This window comes from Salvia miltiorrhiza, unplaced genomic scaffold (genome assembly GCF_028751815.1).
Source record: "Salvia miltiorrhiza cultivar Shanhuang (shh) unplaced genomic scaffold, IMPLAD_Smil_shh original_scaffold_447, whole genome shotgun sequence".
NCBI classification, from domain to species: Eukaryota; Viridiplantae; Streptophyta; class Magnoliopsida; order Lamiales; family Lamiaceae; genus Salvia; species Salvia miltiorrhiza.
In genome coordinates this window covers 193,974-214,376 of record NW_026651550.1, presented here as the reverse complement: position 1 = coordinate 214,376, position 20,403 = coordinate 193,974, and the positions used below count along the sequence as shown (strand labels likewise).

General features: G+C 35.4%; 3 protein-coding genes across 3 annotated transcripts; all 3 read left to right on the top strand.

Moving 5' to 3' along the window:
* Positions 1-372: 372 nt before the first annotated feature.
* On the top strand, positions 373-5,500 carry LOC131004627 (uncharacterized). Its single transcript, XM_057931325.1, has 12 exons — positions 373-827; positions 1,585-1,731; positions 2,317-2,431; positions 2,531-2,625; positions 2,795-2,898; positions 3,076-3,113; positions 3,526-3,761; positions 3,908-4,001; positions 4,084-4,274; positions 4,397-4,616; positions 4,835-5,002; positions 5,109-5,500. Exons 1-12 carry the CDS (start codon positions 618-620, stop codon positions 5,261-5,263), a joined length of 1,773 nt encoding a protein of 590 aa, XP_057787308.1. The 5' UTR covers positions 373-617; the 3' UTR covers positions 5,264-5,500.
* Positions 5,501-6,349: 849 nt separating this feature from the next.
* LOC131004626 (uncharacterized) lies at positions 6,350-8,184 on the top strand. The gene is made up of 5 exons (XM_057931324.1): positions 6,350-6,807; positions 6,877-7,119; positions 7,203-7,286; positions 7,498-7,627; positions 7,711-8,184. The coding sequence occupies exons 1-5, from the start codon at positions 6,470-6,472 to the stop codon at positions 7,930-7,932; spliced, it is 1,017 nt and encodes a 338-aa protein (XP_057787307.1). The 5' UTR covers positions 6,350-6,469; the 3' UTR covers positions 7,933-8,184.
* Positions 8,185-9,660: 1,476 nt separating this feature from the next.
* Positions 9,661-10,119, top strand: LOC131004658 (uncharacterized). Its single transcript, XM_057931363.1, has one exon. The coding sequence runs from the start codon at positions 9,661-9,663 to the stop codon at positions 10,117-10,119; it is 459 nt and encodes a 152-aa protein (XP_057787346.1).
* The last annotated feature ends 10,284 nt before the right edge of the window (positions 10,120-20,403 follow it).

Sequence of the window (20,403 nt, the reverse complement as noted above, 5' to 3'; positions counted from 1 at the left end):
TATTGGGTTAAAGGGTAAATTAGGTAGAGCACATAAAAGATGACTAAATATTGATGTTTTAAATTTTGTGGACAAAATTTAAGTTTCAATCACCAATAGGGCCATCCGGCCCTATTGTTTCATAATTAAATTACTAATACAAAGACTAAATTATATCTATTTGAATTAGAAAAATTACACACATTTTAATTGGAATCAAACCAAAAATCTCTCATTAAAGAAAGACTTTGGTCTAATAATAATTAAACCTTTTATTATGATATTAGTAATTTATGGTTGAATAAAATTCAATTTATGCAGTATTTACAATAAATATTCGTTATTCGTGGGTGCAAGTTTATTTTTGCCTATTTAACACTAAATAATGTGGGGGTGTTTAGATAATTGTTCAAATTTGAGGGTTTAAAGCTAAGAAAACATCGTCATCGCCGAACACCAAAAGGAGGAGAGAGAAACAGAAAATATCTATTTGCTATATCTTGAGATACAGATCGAATTTATTTGTTGGAATTGAACTCTACCTCCGGAGGCCATACTTGTATAAGTATTGGCGTTACGTTGTAGTCGAACCCACGAGCTCTCTTTTATTCTCCCTCTAAGCACCAATAATTAGCGATATGGAGCCGCCGGCAATACAAGAGGGCGGCGGCGGAGGCGGTGTAAGGCGGCAGCAGCCTCAGCAACAAGCCGGTATGGGACAGATGCTTACGGGAGTAATTAGGATAGCTGTGATTTGGTACTTTGCCTCCAAATTTTTTGGACCAAAACGATCGCCCACTCAATCCTCAACCCAGATCTCCAATCTCTTCCACAAAGGGGAACTTTTGGTTCGTATATTCTATCAGCTTCTATTTTTTATATGTATCAATTGGAACTTTATTTGAGGTGTGCACTCCCCTCAACATATGGTATTCATGTGTCGAATACTAGTTCATAGCAACGCATGCTTAATGAATAATTAGATTCCATAATTGATGTGCGTGGCTTGCCTGTTATTGTTCATCGATTCTGTACTTATCTCTGAAACTATAAATTTGACGAAAGTCAGTGGGTGGTTTATGGCTCCGCTGAATCCTGAAATCTTGTATATGGCTCATTGTTCAACTGTGATTCTCGACATCATTCATTCATTGAAGATGGACTTCTTAATTAAGTTAAGTTGCCTTATTCCCTAGATATATAATCTTTTGGTGGATCAATGGATAAATCATCCATTGGATGAGGTTTCTGGTTCCCACTTTTTGCTCACTAGTTCCATGATACGTAGAAGCTTGATCATCATTGTTGTTGTTTCACATATTTTCCTCCCATTGGGGTAGTGAGTATTGGAGGGAGGAGCTGGTTGACATGATAGTATGATACTATTACTATAACATCGTTTTGTTACTTTGTACACAATTACAAGACGTTTTCTCTTATACCAGCATTGTTCTAATATATGGAAGTCTAATTTTTTATACAATAATCATACCTTTGGCACTTTCTAGATGAAAGATCCACATTTTACATTAATATAACAATCATTCTGCACTTCCATGATCTTGCATTCCAATATTAAAGAAAAATTGATCTCATTGTTTTCAGGACATGTGGTTGTACGTATCTGAGCAAGAGAAATTTAGTGACTTTGGAAGTGAGGCTGCCCTTGTCTGGCAGGAGACAAATATACCTTATGCAGTTTGGACTTCAGATAGTACCAGAACTCTGTCATTAAAATATCAACCTTCTGAGGTGCTGGTTATTCTGCTCGTGAACTTGATTTCAAGTTTTTCTTTTTTCTTTTTTTTGATAAATTACATAAGTAAATAAAGAAATTTAAAGACCGTGCGACGGAGGACTCGAACCCAGGACCTCAGGTCTTGGGCATTAACCTCCTACCCCTAGGCCAACACACCCACACTGACTTCAAGATTCTTTTTTTTTTTTTTTTGGATAAATTAACAATATTAAATAAAGAAATTAAAAGGCCGTCCCACAAGGAACTTTTTTTTTTTTTGATGAAATTACATTATAAATAATACAAATCACACACACACCCCACCTAGTGGTTATTGTGGCCGAGAGTACTCGAACCTGTGACCTCTTGGACAACAGGCAACCACCCTAACCACTAGGCCATCCCAAGGGGACAAAAGATAATAGGATTTGAACTCATGACCTTTGAAAGAAAGAATGAGACCTTATCCACTGCACCAATTCATAACTTGTAAACAAGAGAGAGAGAAAGCCGTCCCACAAGGAACTTGATTTCAAACTAACTGGCTCGTGTTTTGGGTTTCACTTCTGATTCATTATGAACTATTCTACTGTTATCAGGCTTTAAAATCCAATGGGAGTCTGTATGCCCATGTTTTCTTTGCTAAGTCTGGCTATCCGCCAGATCCCAAGGATCCTGAGTACCAGCCATTGGCAGCTTTTGGGCGGACCCACCGTGAGATTCTGCTGACCTATTTAGTTCTCTCTTGCACACTGGCTGTTACAATATTGGGGGTGCCTAAGATCTAATAAGATTTTGTTTACATGTATACAGCTGTTGTTGTATATTTGCCCAAGTCAAAGTCTGACAAGAGGAAGAGTTTGTTAGGGAATTCAGATGACTCTAGTGATGATGGAAAGATCTCCGAGGTATCTGTTATTTCACTTTCTGATTCATTGATACCTGATTTGGTTATGCATGTTCCTTGTAATTTTCAATGCAAACTTCGATACGACTATCAAATGTTTAACTGTCGGAGTTTTCCTTTGGCATTGTATCAAGAAGTTTATGGCTCTATGAACAATTTTTTTGCTTCAGGTAGTCAAAGATGTTCAAGAAGATGAGAAAGAGGATGGACCAGCGGAATGGAAGTCATACTGGAAACCGAATATTACCATAAATCTGGTTGATGATTTCACAAGGTATAATTGTCTAAACATTTCAACAACTGTTTATTTTATCTTTCATGACTGTTATTGATCAATTGTTAGGCTTATACGAATTACTTGTATCGAGCTGCTATTTTCACAATTACTACATGATAAGTTTGCTATTTTTACAAAAGTTCTAAGCAATTGTTATTGACCATTTTCTGGCAGATATCCAGAGAATGCAGTTCCTCCAAATATTGCTCCTTGTATCCTTGAGTTATCTACATCTTTCGCTTTCTTCTAAAATTTCTATTGCAAATATACATACATTGCAATTAGAGATGATGTTTCCAAGTATACTTCATGCTGTGATTTGATCTACCTTCTTTTTATTTGATAGGGTGGCCTACAGTTTGCTTAAGACACAATAACATATCTTTTCCTCCATCATGATTGATTGACTAAGTTTAGCATGGATACCTTATTTTTTGTGATTGTTTTGATGGAAAATGGAACTGCGCTTTCATCATGAAAGTGCACATTTTGTTACTTAGTAACAGTCCCTATTCTAAGGAAGAGCTTTTGATGTTATACTGTCTATAATTGGGCGGTTGATTCCTCCTTTGCGTTTATACCATGAAACCTTCGCAGTATCTATTCCCTGACTCAAATCATTAGACATGAACATTGAGCCTACTACAGGAAATTACTACCCAACTGTTTTCTTCAATGAGTTTTGGTTACTTCGGGATAAGTTAATACAAATAAATGAGACGGTGAATGAATTGCCACTAAATCTGGAGGTTGGTCCCATTAGCATGACAAAATGGCAACTCTTTCTACAGATTGACCAATCATTCCAGGTTCATAGGAGTTATGGAAGCATGCTCGAAGGGGAAGCTGATGAACTTAAGGTACGATTGTTAATCATATCATGTTTATTCACTATCAAGTATTGGTATTATTGAAGGACCATTTAGGTATTCAATACTATGGAATTGCTCTTTATCAATGTGTTAACATTCAAACTGGGTGCCTAATCATTTGACTGTTTCAACAGAGAGTTTTTCTGGAAGGAAACCCTATTCTTTTAGCAGTTACCATGGTTGTTTCAGCTCTTCACTCAATATTTGACTTCTTGGCTTTCAAGAATGGTAATGATATTTCCTCATTTTGTGCTCTTACAACGAGCATACAATTGTATCAACTTCTAAAGCATGATAACTATGTCTACAGATATCCAGTTCTGGAATAAAAACAAGTCGATGGAGGGGTTATCTGCGAAATCTGTTGTTGTGAATTTCTTTTGTCAGCTAATTGTCTTCCTCTACCTGCTTGACAATGAAACTTCATGGATGATACTTGCAAGTTCTGGTATTGGCTGCTGCATTGAGTTTTGGAAAATAGGGAAAGCTATGCATATTGAGGTAATTTATTATTTAGTGTATGCTTAAGCTCTGAATGTCATCAGTGTCCAAGTTTAGATAGCTCACACTTTCAAACACTAAGCTGTGCTGGAACTGTCATTTTTTGTTTCCCTTCCACCCAGGTTGACAGAACTGGTAAAATACCTATGTTGAGGTTCCGTGACCGTGACTCATATGCTACAAACAAGACAAAGGAATACGATGATCTTGCTATGAAGTACTTGACATATGTCTTGCTCTTCCTTGCTGTCTGTTTCTCCATTTACTCTCTAAAGTACGAACGCCACAGGAGCTGGTATTCTTGGATCCTGTCATCCCTTACAAGCTGTGTCTACATGTTCGGTAAGCATTTTGATCGTGTTTTCAGAATTTTCTTTCATCCTTGTGTGTGCGTACCAGAAAACAGTTTAAGATTCTCTTGTTGTTCTAAAGAAATTCCTCATACATGTTTTCTGGAATTGTACCAGAACTATTGAAGCAAGTGTGGTGAATTGATGTTTATATCTAGTGTTACTTACCATGTTATCTTACAAACATAATCACATTCTTCTCTGCTGCAGGTTTTATCATGATGTGCCCTCAGCTTTTTATCAATTATAAGCTAAAGTCTGTTGCCCATCTACCTTGGAGGCAGATGACATACAAGTTTTTGAACACAATTATTGACGATCTCTTTGCTTTCGTGATTAAGATGCCAATACTGCATCGACTTTCAGTCTTCCGTGATGGTGAGTTATTGGTAGAAAATTTCAATTAAGTGAATAAAATATCTGAATCAGGGAACTCAATTGGTAGCTTGTGTCTTTATACTTATGGTAACTTTGGGTTGTGCAGATGTTATATTTTTGATATATCTTTATCAAAGATGGAAGTACCCGGTAGACAAGAAACGTGTGAATGAATTTGGTTTCGGTGGGGACGATGATCAAGCCTTGGCCGCGGCTACAGATTCAACACAACAAACGGAAGAGGACAAGAAAACTAACTGACCTAGTTGTGACCAAAACAAATTGATTCTGTGTAACTCAATGACAGATTAGTTATGGGATTTTTTTTGCTGCTCATATTTATATGCTTATTGTTTAATGTTTGCCTCAGTATGTAGGTGTTTTTTTGACATGTGATTGATTGTTTTTTTAAATAGAAGAAGATACTTCTTGAATCCTGGATTCAGTATATAGTACAGTGGCTATATTAACTATAGCACTTCGTTTTGTTGAGTTCCATTTTGGCGAGTGACGCTACTTAGTATTTGTTACTTTTCTCAAGATTGCCTTTAATTTTTTTTCTCCGTAAGTTTAACTTTTACTTCACTAGTTTTGTATTCACCACATACAAATATAGTATAGCTTATGAAGCTAATATAGCCAGTTGTTTTGAAAATCATGTATTTTGGGTGACGTTGCAATTGCAACTTGACTGCATGAATCATAATATCAAATGTTGTGCAACTATTCGTTTGATCAAGTTCGCAAAATGTTAGTGTGCGTGTGTTGGCCAAGCAGTAAGGGGTTAATGTCTAAGGTCAAAGGTATTGGATTTGAGTCTCATGTGGTGCAGCCTTTTAATTTCTTTATTTAATATTGTAAATTTATCAAAAAAAAAAAGTTTGCAGAATGGAGTGTGTATTGGTCAAACGGTAAGGAGTTAATGTCTAAGGTCAAAAGTCTTGGGTTCGAGTTTTCTGTAGCTCGGCCTTTAAATTTCTTTATTATTTTATTAAAAGAAAAAAGGTTGCGAAATGGAGTCTATGATTTGATTATTTTATTTATTGAGATGGTATTTGACCAATTTCATTATAGCAAGAGATAAGTAAAACTTAGTATTCCAATGTTGATGATTTAAAAGTTCTCTTATAATTTTCAAATTAATAAAGATTTATGATCTTTAAGTTTTTTTTTTTTTTTAAATAATGATGTTTAAGATTCTTTTTTGAAGTGGATGTTTAAGATTCTTACAGTATTTTTTAAAAATCCGTCAAAAAAAAAAAACGATTCTAAAACATTAATAAAAGGAAATTAAGAAGGGAAATGAGGTTTATTGGATTTGGAGGGGGCGGGCGAAAATAGTGGGAAAGGAGACAATCAGACAATTAATTAGGTAAAAATAATGTGAATGGAGCGATTAATGGTAGGGGTACAAAGCAGTGAGCACAAGGTACACACAACAAAACTGTGCGCGGGAAAAAGAGAGTAATGATTATGGTGAGTAGGATTTTATATTCCAATTTTCATCCATATTCTCTTCCGCACAAAGGAGAGAGAGAGAGAGAGATGGTGAGTAGGACTAGGAGAGGCACAGGGAGAGGGGAAAGTGAGAAGATGAAAGGGGAAGAAGAAAGCGGTGATAAGGGAGGTGGAGGAGAGTATGAAGAATCCAGAGCACAAAGAATCAAGGAAAACATGGAGAGAATGAAGAGCCTGGGCATTGCTGATCTTTCCAATCAGCTCAAGACTCGCCCTTCCTCTTCCACTCTCCGCAAAAACAAGCCCCAGCGCCCACCTTCAGATGATCCTCTGCGCCGCTCTTCTAGGTAAATCTCTCGTGGAAGCTACAAATTTCTTTCGATTTTGTGTCAAGTAAAGTAAATGCGGTGGGTCAGGTTGAAAGAGGTGCCGCGACCGAGTTACTCGGAGAAGCGATCTCCCAAAAAGGCGCATTCCTCCTCCTCACAGAAGGTGGAAATCCACATTCCAGCAGGTGAGAATCCTGAGATTTACACGGAGGAGCACGAGAAGCTGTTGGGTGACTCCGTGGCTGATTGGACTCTCCAAGTTGATGGATTTGACGAAGACGGAGTGCGTATATACGATCCCTATCTGGGCAAGTCTTGCCACCAATGCAGGTTCCTCAACATATTTATGCTTTTTCTTTGAAATACTTACTAGTATAAGATTGTGATTGATGACCAGTTTTCCATTGTTGCAGACAGAAGACTCTCGGACTGCGCACCGCGTGCAGCAAGTGCGACACCGTTTCAGGCCAGTTTTGTGGAGATTGCTTATACACGAGGTCTCTCTACTTTCATTCTACACTTTCCTGCTTATTTTTATTGATTGCTCGATTGAACCATCATCCTTGGACCCTAATGATATTTGTTTTTCATGTTAGACGAATGATTGAATGATGATAAAATTTCTACAAACTTAGTAAATTGTTTTGCTCATTTCCTGACCTAATTCTTGTTGCTTATTTGATCATGTGGTTGTATTCCAAAATTCAGGTATGGGGAGAATGTGACTGAGGTTAATTTGAAGCAAGACTGGGTTTGCCCTGTATGTCGTGGAATATGCAATTGCAGTCGCTGTAGAAGAGATAAAGGGTGGAACCCTACTGGAACAATCTACAAGAAGGTAAATTTGACAAATCTTATGCTGCCTAAGTTCATCTATTGGAATATGGAATTGAAGTTGACAATATCAACTGAAATGTTTAGGCACATAAGCTTGGTTTCAAATCTGTTGCGCATTACCTCATTTACACACGTCGCGAGGGAGCAATTGACGCTGCTGAAACTCCATCTGGTGATGAAAAGGAAGGACCATCTGATGCACTTCCAGAGTCGGGACGCAAAATACCACAAGACATGGAACAGGATAGTGACAGTGACTATGAAGGAGATCATGAGCATGATGAAGACTATGAGAAGATAGAATGAGTCTACCTTTGGAGCTTATATTTGCTGGGTAGGAGGCTATAAAAAGCCCTTTGTTTTGACAAGTATGCACGACAGCATGCTGGTGGTTTTTGTACCATGAAAATGAGTTATATGGATTAGTAGAGATTTCCAAAGATACTATAGAGTCTATAGTATTAGACTTTAATCCATCCCTCCTAGAATCACACTGCTCCATTTGTTTCCTTGAAGATTATATTTGATTATGATGATCTTAGAAATTCCTCTGTCAAATGAACTTCTTTATGTTGCTTCTCATTAAATTGCAAGAAAAGTACGTGTCGTTGGTATTTCATTTCTTACGCAATCAAGCGGAGGAAAAAGGGTAAAAAATCAGTACTTTCTATCACGGAAGGTATTCTTTGTTTAATAATGAGGGAATATTGTGGCAATTCCAAATGCCGAAGATTCAACATGAAACAATATAGGACACAAGAAAGAGGGGAAATTATGGTCAATTTGTATGGAGATAGAAGAAGGATAGTTGGAGGAACTATTAGTGCCATAATAAATGGAGGTCATGTGTTCTTGGGGAGGTCAACTTAAAAACTATAGGCTCATTTGTAGATATATTAGGATATGACAGGATACAATGTAAATAAGAGATGAAGAGTATTGTATTATTGTATTTTTGCATTTGGTAGCTAAGATATGAAATGTAGATATTGTAAATTAACTAGTATTATACACATGCAACGTATGGTATTTCATTTTTTTAAAATATAAGTTTATTTTATTATTTCTCCTATTTTTTTAGAATTACAAGATGTATCTATTATATATAATCAAATAAGCAATCCGCACGTACGCGAGACCTCTACACTAAGGTTAAATTTAAATTGGGTGACAGGTGAGTCTTGCTCATCCAACAGATTAATAGGTTGGTCAACGGGCTAGTACGGATAGAAAAAAAAATATTTTATTTTGATAACATTATATATATTTGTGTTCAATGATATGTATATTTCTATTTAATCACACACACATATATATACCCTTCTTACTAGTAAAATGTGTCTAAATCTTTTTTTTTTGGATAAAAAATGCTTCTAAATCTTACAAAAGCACTAAAAGTAATCAATCATTGGATAAATAAAATCAATGGATGAGATTGCACACTACATACTATATAAAGTTTGAGTACTATATGATCACTTCTCTACCTCTATATGCTATGTGTATAAATTATAATGAACTTAATAATTATTAAACATGTGCATGTAATCTATTTAGTAAAATAATCAATCTAGTTATTACTTATGCAAGGCCTTCAAAATAAGAAGGTAGTATTGAATCATGGTAAAATAATTTCAGGAAAATAGGCAAGATATATTTGAGGTGTTGGAATGATATTGGTTGGGTGGGAGTTGAGAAATAGACAAGATCAATTTTGCTTTTCGCAACATTGTAACATCCAAATATGTATTTGCGAGGAAATGAAAATGAGAGTGAAGCAAGCGTAAAAAGAAAGGGCACACGTAGGTCCGTTGAATGCGGAGGAGGTAGGCATCCCCATTAACACTTTGCCTAAACTCATTAATTCTAATCCCAACTAACTCCTAACATATATACCCACTATAATAAATACACCAATTCTTTATTTTCCGATTTGCCTATGCTGTATATTTCTTTACATATTATTGCATATTGTGAGATCATATATAGATGGTAGCTCTTCAAAATTTGGATCACATTGAGTCAGTGTGAGTGATGATAGCAGCAGAAGAGTTCACCTTTCCCGTGATTAGCAGCAACGCCACTGACACTGTCAATCTCACACTTCTGCCGCCTCTCTGGAGAATCTCCGATTCCGACGAGACGACCTCCGCCGCCAGACAACGGCGGCCATTCGCCAGCCAAATTATCAAGACCGATGATGAGGCGGAGAAGGGCCAAGGAGCAGAGGCAGAAGCGGAATCGCAGGAGAAGATGGACCTACTGTGGGAGGATTTCAACGAGGAATTGCAGAGTTCCGCCGATTCTTCCGGTTCCGAATTCAGTGAAGAAACTAGTCAACATCATTGTGATGAATTTGAAGATCTAGAAGAGTGCGCTAACGTGCGCCAGTTAAAACTGATCCGTGCAAAGCCGAAGAAGATGGAATCGCTGGTGAAGGTGATGAAGAAGCTTTTCTCGCTCAGCAACCAACAAAAGAGCAATCACCATTGAGATACGATTACGATACATATATTTGTATGTAATGTAATATAGAAGAACAAGAGTTAATTCTATTATTCAGATCGAATGAAGAATTGTGAGGTCCATCTCTTCTGAATTCTGATTGGAGATTGAGTTTCTAATGTAAAGTCGAATGGAATTTGTTGTCATCATTTTTCTTGAAAATGGGCCTCTTAGATTGTAAGACCCAAAGTAGTAGCGGCCCACTTCTTTACTAGATAGGGTGATGTAAGATTTGGATCAACTGTAAAGATAGTTTGGTTTGATGGATGAGATATATAAGATTGATAAGATTCGAGGGGCGATTGAATAATCCACCCAACTTTGAGGTGATAAACAATCACTCATTTGGGTGATTAGACGGATCGAGTTATCAATTACAGACTCAATTATACAAATCAAATATTCATAAGTTCCTATTTTTCCTTTTTGGGACGTCCCCCAAATAAGTTCCCCTTTCTTTCTTTTCATTTTTGGACATTGACCCCACCACTAATAATATTTTACTTATTCTTATTTTTCACTTTTTCACCACTCTCAATACTAATTATAACACTTTTTCACATTTTCACCACTCTCAATACTAATTATAACATATTTTTCTCCACTATCAATACACTTTATCATTTTTCCTTAAAACCCGTGCCGTCCCAAAGTGGAACTTATTTTGGGGACGGAGGGAGTGCTTGATTAAGGTGAATTATTTTATCAATCATGTTTTATCACCCAAACCAAACGCCTAGAGTATTACCGTATACTATTACCATTATATAGTATTAGACGACACGACACTAGTCCGTTCTAGTAAGAATGATCTGATTTAATATTGCTCACTGTGATTTAATATAATAGTTCTTGTGATTTAACATAATAATTAGATTTTTTTTCTCAAAAATATAATGATTCGATTCTTTTAAATATATATTAAGAATGTATTAGTTTAAAGCTACAAAATAAAGAGGTCCTACTTATTTTAAGACAAAATAAATTTTGAATCATTATAAAAAGGTTATCATGAAATAGATTTTGATAATTAATAATAAGACATAGAGAGTATTATATGATGATCAATTTTCAATCATTATAAATAAGATACCATAAAATAGATTTTTATCATTAATAATTAATGGGACATAAAGAGTAGTATATGATCATTAATTATTGGATATAAAGAGTATTATAATATCACACTCATTATTTATGGGTCTTTTATATATATATAAAAAAAATATCACACTCATTATTTATGATTTTTTTTGATAAATTACATAAGTAAATAAAATATTTAAAAACCGCGCGATAGATGACTCTAATCCAAGACCAGAGGTCTTGGACATTAACCTCCTACCGCTAGGCCAACACATGCACCATCATTTGTGAATATTAACTTTTAAATGAAAACAATAGAGGTGAGCAAATCCAAGCCGAACGTTACCCGTTAAACTGATCCGGACAGACGGGTTCGGTTCGGACCAGACCGACCCAATAGACACATACGATCGATTTGGGTAAAATTTTGGGACCGATTAATTTTTGGGCAGGTTCGGATCTAAACTCGCTCGAATCCATTATTAAAATAATTATTTAATTTATATTTTATAATAAATAAATTAAATTTTATATAATATCTAAGATTCTAAATTTTCTAACCTAGCATTGCTGTATCTTTGAAGTTCAACTCATCGCTCACCTAGTTACCCTCTACCCTAGCGTCGCATGGCCTGTACCAGATCGAACCGTCGGACCTTCCCTCCGCCTCCAGTCGCACTGCATGCGAGCAGGCCGTGCCGTGCCTCACTGTTTGTATGGAATTTTTTACGTTTTAAATTTAAAAATTGAGTGTAAAGCATGAAAATATAAATCTAAAAATTTGACGGGTCGGACCCGAACCGAACCGGATCCGATGTTCGAGTTCGGTCCGATCTTGGGTCGGTCCCCCCTTACATTTCGGTCCGGATCGGTCCATTTTTTGAAATATTTCAAATCATCGGTTCAGATGGGTCGATCCGAGTTAGTTCGAGTCTAACCCGATGCTCACCTCAAGAAAATAGGATTGGAATCTAGGTGGACAAATATGATTTGTAGAGCTGTCAAAATGGGCTGAAAGTGGCCCGGGCTGGGCTAAGATTTTTTAGGCCCAAAAAAAATCGGGCCTATCTAGCCCGACCCATGCAGCCCGTCGGGCCACGTGGCCCGCGGGCCAAAAAACCCGCCGGGCGTTTGGGCCAAATTGGCCCGGTCGGTTAATTAATAGAAAATAGGCGTTTTTTCCAATATAATAACTAAAATAAGTCTAATAAGTAATAATTAGCCAATTATTATTTTTAAATCATCATTTAATTATATTTTCCTAATCTGCTAGTCTTAGACTCTTAGTCTATTAATCATTATAAAAATATATTATTTTCTAATTCAGTATCTTACGAACATGATTAAGCTTTCAAATTGGTGGTCCTTTTACTTTATTTCGACTTGAAAGTGAGAAATATTTTTGTATTATTATTTTGGTGGTTGTTATTTGTTTCATCGAATTTGTCTTCAATTTTTTTCTTTAAATTTGATTTATCAAATTTGTCATCGAAGTAATATATATATATATATATATATATATATTTATTTATTTATTTATTTATTAATTTATCAATTTTTTGGCCCGTTTTGGCCCGATCCGCCCGACGGCCCGTATAAGGCTGGACTGGGCTTCATTTTTGAGGCCCGCTAAAATTTTGGGCCGGCCCGACCCGACCCAAAAAATTGCCTAGGCCCGCTAGGTTGGGCCGGGCTGGCCCGGCTCGTAAGGTTTGACATCCCTACTCATCATCAAGGGCAGCCTAATCTCTGTCTGGATTACTGCTGCCCTAGCTTTATTTCTTTTTTCTTTTTTTAATAAATTAATAAATTTCAAGGATGTATTCAACGTCGTCTTTTCAGGAACATTGTACTCGATATGAATAGTATGCTTCGTGCCATTCCTAAACAATAAAATAGTTGAGGCTTGGTTAAGTTCTTTCGTTAGGCTTCTTGTTTTTTTTTGTATTTCAATAGCTTATATCATATGAATATTTCAATTCCCTTATTAAAGGTCTAAAGAAATAGGACATGCAATATTTCTGAAACCATCTTATGATATGATTCATTATATTCTAGGAAATTCTTCATGATCCGGATATAAAACCGAATGATTAAATTAAATTGATAAAAAATGTTTTTGATTAGTGATCATGTATTATGAAAACCCCCACTAGCTAATTCCTAAAAAGTAGTTGAAAGCCATACAATAGGTCTAAGAAGAATTCACAATACCCTCCAAAATGGCTGTAAAACAACTCTAAATTTTAGATTTATACTTTATGTACAATGGTCCCGCAGCAGCAACCACATCTTGGATTGGTGCAGAACCAGCTTGGGCTAATGGTCCAGCGGCAGCCACCGCAGCACCAGCTTGGGCCTATCATCCAACAGTTGCTTGGACTGGAGCAACAAGTGGTTGGACTAGTGCAGTTGCTTGGACTGGAGCAACAAGTGGTTGGACTGGTGCTGTGGTGTAGTTGCTTGGACTTGGACCAGTGCACCAACTTCATGGCTAGGCAGGACTGGTGCCGCCGCTAGGACCGGAGCTACTGTCGCCGCTTTTGGGACAAATTGGCCCGGTCGGTTAATTAATAGAAAATAGACATTTTTTCCAATATAATAACTAAAATAAGTCTAATAAGTAATAATTAGTCAATTGGGATTTTTAAATCATCATTTAATTATATTTCCCTAATCTGCTAGTTTTGGACTCTTAGTTTACTAATCATTATAAAAATATATTCTTTTCTAATTCAGCATCTTACGAACGTGATTAAGCTTTCAAATTGTTGGTCCTTTTACTTTATTTCGACTTGAAAGGGAGTAATATTTTTGTATTATTATTTTGGTGGTTGTTATTTGTTTCATCGAATTTGTCTTCAATTTTTTTTTCTTTAAATTTGATTTAATTTATTAATTTTTGGAAGTAATATATATATATATATATATATATATATATATTAATTTATCATTTTTTTGGCCCGTTTTGGCCCGATCCGCCCGGCGGCCCGTATAGGGCTGGACTGGGCTTCATTTTTCGAGGCCCGCTGAAATTTTGGGCCGACCCGACCCGGCCCGGCCCAAATTGCCTAGGCCCGTTGGGTTGGGCCGGGATGGCCCGTCCCAGAAGGTTTGATAGCCCTAATGATTTGGTAATATTTAAATATACATAATCATGACAATTCGTCCTATTCGAAATTATGTATTGCTTTTAGTATTTTATTTATTTTGAAGAAACTTTTAGTATTCTATATAAGATACAAGTTCAACTCATGGGGGCTGATAAGCTAATAGAGGTAGCTAACAAATATAATTTTTTTTATAGATAAACATTATTAAATAAAGAAATTTAAAGATCGTGTCACAGTGAATTCGAATTTGATACCTAATTTTAGACATTAATCACTTTATAACTTGATCAACACACACATACAGCTGACAGATATAATTGATATAGTTAGCTGGTAAGGTTGACTGATGAGATTAGCTAATTGGGGTTAGTTGATGTGTTAGCTAATGACACTTAGATGATGAAAGTTAAGTTTGTTAAGTTGTAAATTAATAAATCTAGTTATTTGATAGAGTTTTATTTATTGATGACGATTATGCAGTAGTTACTTGTATAAATAGAGAGTTATCTTGTGTCATTCATTTGAGTATGAGGAATCGAGATAAAGTAATTAGAGTGAGATGAGAGAGAATATTAGATCTATTGTAATTGAGAGTTTGTTGTCACTCAATTTGAACTATTATTTTCGCTCATGTTAGTGGATTTTCTCTATTGGATTACCTAGACATAGATCGTTATGCTCGAATCACATAAATTATCACTGATGTTCTTTGTTCTTTATTGTGGTGATTTCATTGTTATCAAGAGAACTTTTCAATAGTTTCCTCTCTTATTTTTCAAAATTATTAATTGAAATCTTGTACTATTAGACTGAAATCAATTGTCACAGCCCAAAACCGTTTAGTTCCTTTGCAATTTTTATTTGAAAATTATTGAAGTTTCGAGTTATTAATATATATATATCTATGAGTCGAATTTATGAATATGTTTAGTCGCGCCCCTAGTTAGATAAATAAATTTAGATTACATATTACGACTTTAGCAATAAAATTTTATGCTCAAGAATATTAAGTCATATTTGGGCCAATAAAATAAACATTTGCAAATCTTCTATATTGGGCCTTATGTGTATTTTATTTATATATTTTTCCTTGGGCTGAAATTTAAGCCCATAGCATTTTATAAAATCAAGGCAATACGTGTTTTTCTTCCTTAGCCAAGATATGTATTAAATTTTAACCACAAATTCTAAGCTTATTTCCATCAGCCACGTGATCTGATTTATGCTACAGCCACGTTTCATCTCAAACTTTCTTGAGCTGCAAGCACCATTTCAAGCCTTCTTATTTAAAACATCAGCCTTTATCACCTCTGTTTTCCACCGCCTCAATTTTTCCAATGTTAAATTCTTTCATTTTCTGAAAATAACTCAAAAACCCAGCAATCAACTTCTTGTTTCTGCTGCTTTCGATTCAAGTGGTAATTTTAATTCTTGTACAGAGCTTATGTAATTTTATTTCAGCATCTCAATAGTTTCTCTAATTTCTGCCCAAAACCAAGAGTTTCCAAATCCAAACTTGCATACATACATCAATAAATTTAGTGTTTGTATTTCATAAGAAATTGAAATAGAATGCATATTTCACTGTTTTTTTTCAATAAAGAAACTTAGATTTAGAAACCTAGAATAATGGAGGGAATTAAAATGACATGGAGTAAGGGGTTGCTTGTCGGAGCAACGGCCGCCGCTGCATGTGCCGAGGCGGCGGTGTAGAGAAGCAGGGACGGCGGCGGCGCTATGGCTTCGGCGGCTGCCCCGCTGTTCCAGTAGAGTTAGGGGGAGGAGGTGGCTGGGCGGCTGCTACTGTCTGTCGTGGGACGGCGACGGCGGTGCTTCTGCCGGGCAAGAAAAGGTGGTGGCAGGCGACGTGGATCGCCGGAGAAAAGGGAAGGGGAGCTGCGGCTGCGACTGGGGCACAGTGAGGAAAGGACAGAGAGGATGGTGAGGAGAGATAAGAGGGCAAGAGGGAGAGAAGTCGGAGCTGCCGGTCTCCGCCGACGGCGCTGCCGTCCGGTGGCGCGGCGGCAGGTGGCCAATAGAGAGAGGGAGAAGGGGAAATGGGGGCTGCGTATTTTGTGTTTGTGTGGTGGAAGTAGGGATGGCAATGGATCCTGGACCCGGTCCAGATCCGCAGATCCAGATCCTTTTTACAGGATCTGGACCTTGTAAAAAATGGATCCAATGGATCTGGACCGGATCTGGATTACTCTTAAGATTTGCGGATCTGGATCTGGAGCAAAAGTATTGAGACCCAGATCCGGTCCAGATCCGGCCCACGGATCCGGTTATATATAAAAATATATATATATTTTATTTTATTTTTATCAAACTCTACCTTAAAGATCTATTACTAATCTAAACATCTATTTTCATAAATAATGTATATAATTCTATTAAAAATAATATTTTATTTTATCTTAATTTAAATTTTAGTTGTTGTTATTAGTATTATTATTATATCTTTTATTTATATTGATAATATTTTTTTTTTCAATGTAAAAATGGAAGACACATTGTTCCACTGTTACTGAATATTGTGATGAAGATAGAGATAAAATTGATTGTAATGATATGATAATTAATTTTTCATCCATTTTTATATATACAATTAAAAGTGTGTATCTACTAATATATTATTTAGTACTTGAATATCATATTCTTACTTATTATGAAATTTTATACTAATATTTTTATATAGGTTATGATTTAATATTTATTTTTAAATAATTGTTGATACTCTAGATAAAATTCGATTTTTTTTAGTTAATTCAAAATTTATAAATGTTTTAAAAGAGTAAAAAGTATGGATCTGGATCTGGACCCGAGACCCTGTGGATCTAATGGATCTGGGTCTGGATCTTATTTTTTTGGATCCAATGGATCTGGACCGGATCTGGATCTAAGCAAGAAAATTCGGATCTGGATCTGGACCAAGCAGGATCCGGTCCAGATCCGGCCCATTGCCATCCCTAGGTGGAAGTGAGTTAAATTAGGGATTTAAGGAAGAGAAGGAAGTATGGGCTTGGGCCTAGGAAGGTTTTAATTTAATTGTTGGGCTCTTATTTTAAATGAGCTGGACTTCATATTTTAAATTGCATTATTAAGTTGGGCCTGATTATTTTTTTTATTAAATCCCAACTCAAAGTTTTAAAGAAGCATACATTTTATTATTTGATTCATTAGACCAACTATTTTCCAAATGATTTTATGATAATAAATTCTTAAGATTTAAACTACTATTATTATTATTTTTAAAGTTCAATTAGGTCCTTATGTTTTGTTTTTTCGAATTTATCTGACTAGGTGCGGCGCGACTAGGACGTGAATTTTAATTTCTCGCAGTCAATTTCAAAGTTAAAGTTTCAGGTGTGGGATTTATTTCAGTACATGCTGTGGTTAATGGTTGTCCATTTTAATAGTATGTGTTTGCCATATGTGTTGTAAATTCAGTTATATCGCTAGGGGCCCGCTCAATGGGTCCAGGACTTCACAGTCCTTGGTATGCCACAATGCGATTTCATGTTACAGTTATGGTTGCAACCTATTCGCCAGGGGCCTGCTCAATGGGTCCAGGACTTTAAAGTCCTTGGTATGCCACCGCGCGAATTTCAGTTATCAGTACAGTGCAGTGCGTATGTGTTGACCATTTTATTAACGTGGACAATTATTGCATGTTTCCCACACTGAGTATATTTCATATGCTCATCCCATATTTAACATTTTCAGGTAACTAAGGTTGGAGACGCGTAGAGGATCGAATGGGCGCGTCAAGTAAATATTTTTAGAAAATATAATGTTGTAGTTACACCTAACCTTTTGTTTTGTACAGTTTTCGAAGTCTCAAACTACTCTTGAGATTTTGGTGTAACTTATCAAGTTTAATGTTATCATATTAGCTTCCTAGCATGGCTGGCCTTCTTTTCAAGTTATTTCAAGTATTTTATTTAAAAAGTTATTTCTTGAAAATAATCCAAATCTTTATGTTATTTCCGCTGTCAAAAATTATTTAAATTTATATTTAACACTTTAATTAGATTAGGGTGTTACATCAATCAAAGGCCCAAACCGGCCCGCACATCCATAAATTAAAAATTAATTATTACTTTAACTTTGATAAATGAATGAATGGAACATATATGATTAGATTTATGAATTAGGACGGAGATCAAATGAGAATGGACAAATGTAGTAAAAAATAAAAATAAATTTGAAATGTTATATTTTTAAATTCCATGATTGATATTCACTTAGAGGGGTAAAAAAATATTTGAGTTCAAATTCTGGAGAAAACGAAAAATTTATCAATAATTGAATATATACCGTTATTCAATTACTACAAACAACTTATGTAAGACTATATACTGACTTATATAATATTTTCAATTCTCACGAAAAATAGCATTCTCGCTATCACATAGCCCTTATTGTCATTGATTAAAAGTCTTGGCCATTGGCTCTGATATTTCGTAATAAGAATAAATGTGTATGTGTAAACACAAATTTATGTATTTAATTTGATAAATACAAAATTGCGTACAACTTCAATATTTGTAGACCAAATATATCTGTGCAGGTTGCGATTTTCTACTTGATCCTCTTATTATTCTATTCAAGTTGATTCTTCTCAGTCTTTGAGTAGCCCTTGAGAATTGTTGGAGAAATATGCATCTGATCTTCTTAGATTGATATTTGAGTTTTATAATGTTGATGTGAAGGGCCTTCGTCTTGTTTTCGAAATAAACGTTTGGGCTTTAGAACGTTGATGCAGAGGGCCTACGCCTTATTTCTGGATCGAACGTTGAGCTTGATTTGAGCTTTGGATTGCTTCCACGAAGAACGCCTTGAATCTTGAGCTTTGTGATTTATAACGTTGATGCAGAGAGCCTTCGCCTTATTTTTGGATCGAACGTTGAGCTTGACTTGAGCTTTGGCTGCTTCCACGAAGAACATTTTAAACCTCGATGAGACGCCTTGAATATGGGAGAGAATTCTCCTCCAATTCTTGAGTTCTTGAATTATGATTTGGTCATTTGGTGTGTGTTTAGAACTAATGTGTAGACCCCTATTTATAGCTGTAGGAAGAGTCGGGCTTTGGGCTTGAGCCCACATGATTATGGGCCTAGGGCTGACGAGGCACGATCCTATTAGCTCTTGAAGATTGATATATATCAATATTAAGATTTGACTTGCTGCCAAATAAATTGTTCTCTATCTTTATGATATAGTAATATCTTTGTCAATAATATAATAAATAAAATATAAAATCAATAAATATTTAGTAAAAAATCGTGTGCCTGCATTATCATATTTAATAATTTATGCAATTTTACAACTTGATCTTCAATAAGGCCAAACTAAGGTAGCATAAGATCCGCCGATGGAATATATTAGTAAGTAAAAAGAAAACTAACCAAAAGCACGCATGCATTTGTCGGATCAGATCTTCTGTCCTATAATTTAGTGTGTACCATTTTTAATTTGTCTATTTTATAATTATGTATTGTAAAAATAAAAAATAATATTATATTATGAACTCTAATTAATATTTATCATTAAAAATTAAAATTTTAAAAAATTATATACCCTAACTTTGAATTAATTAACTCAAATAATCAATCATTAATTCAAATAAATATAAAAAATAATTATAAATCTTAATATGATACTCCCTCCGTCCACTAATTCAAGGCTTACTTTTCTTTTTGGTCCGTCCACCAACTCAAGGCCTATCTATTTTTAGTAAATTTTTATTCATATTTTAATTGGTGGGTCCCAATAAACAATACACTTTTTCTCCACTCAACTAATAAACAATATACTTTGTGGGTCTCTTTCTCCACTCAACCAATAAACAATACATTTTGTGGGTCCCTTTCTCCACCCAACTAATAAAAGCCCGTGTTTTGCCTCCTAGGTCTTGAATTAGTGGACGGAGGGAGTAATTAATTATCTTTTTATTATATTATGATTGATTTTATTTTTTCCTTATATTTAGCTTAAGCATGAGGGTCGAGACTTGGCATCCAAGATTCGTATACATGTATAAATAAGCAAAAGTTATAGAAAGAGAGCG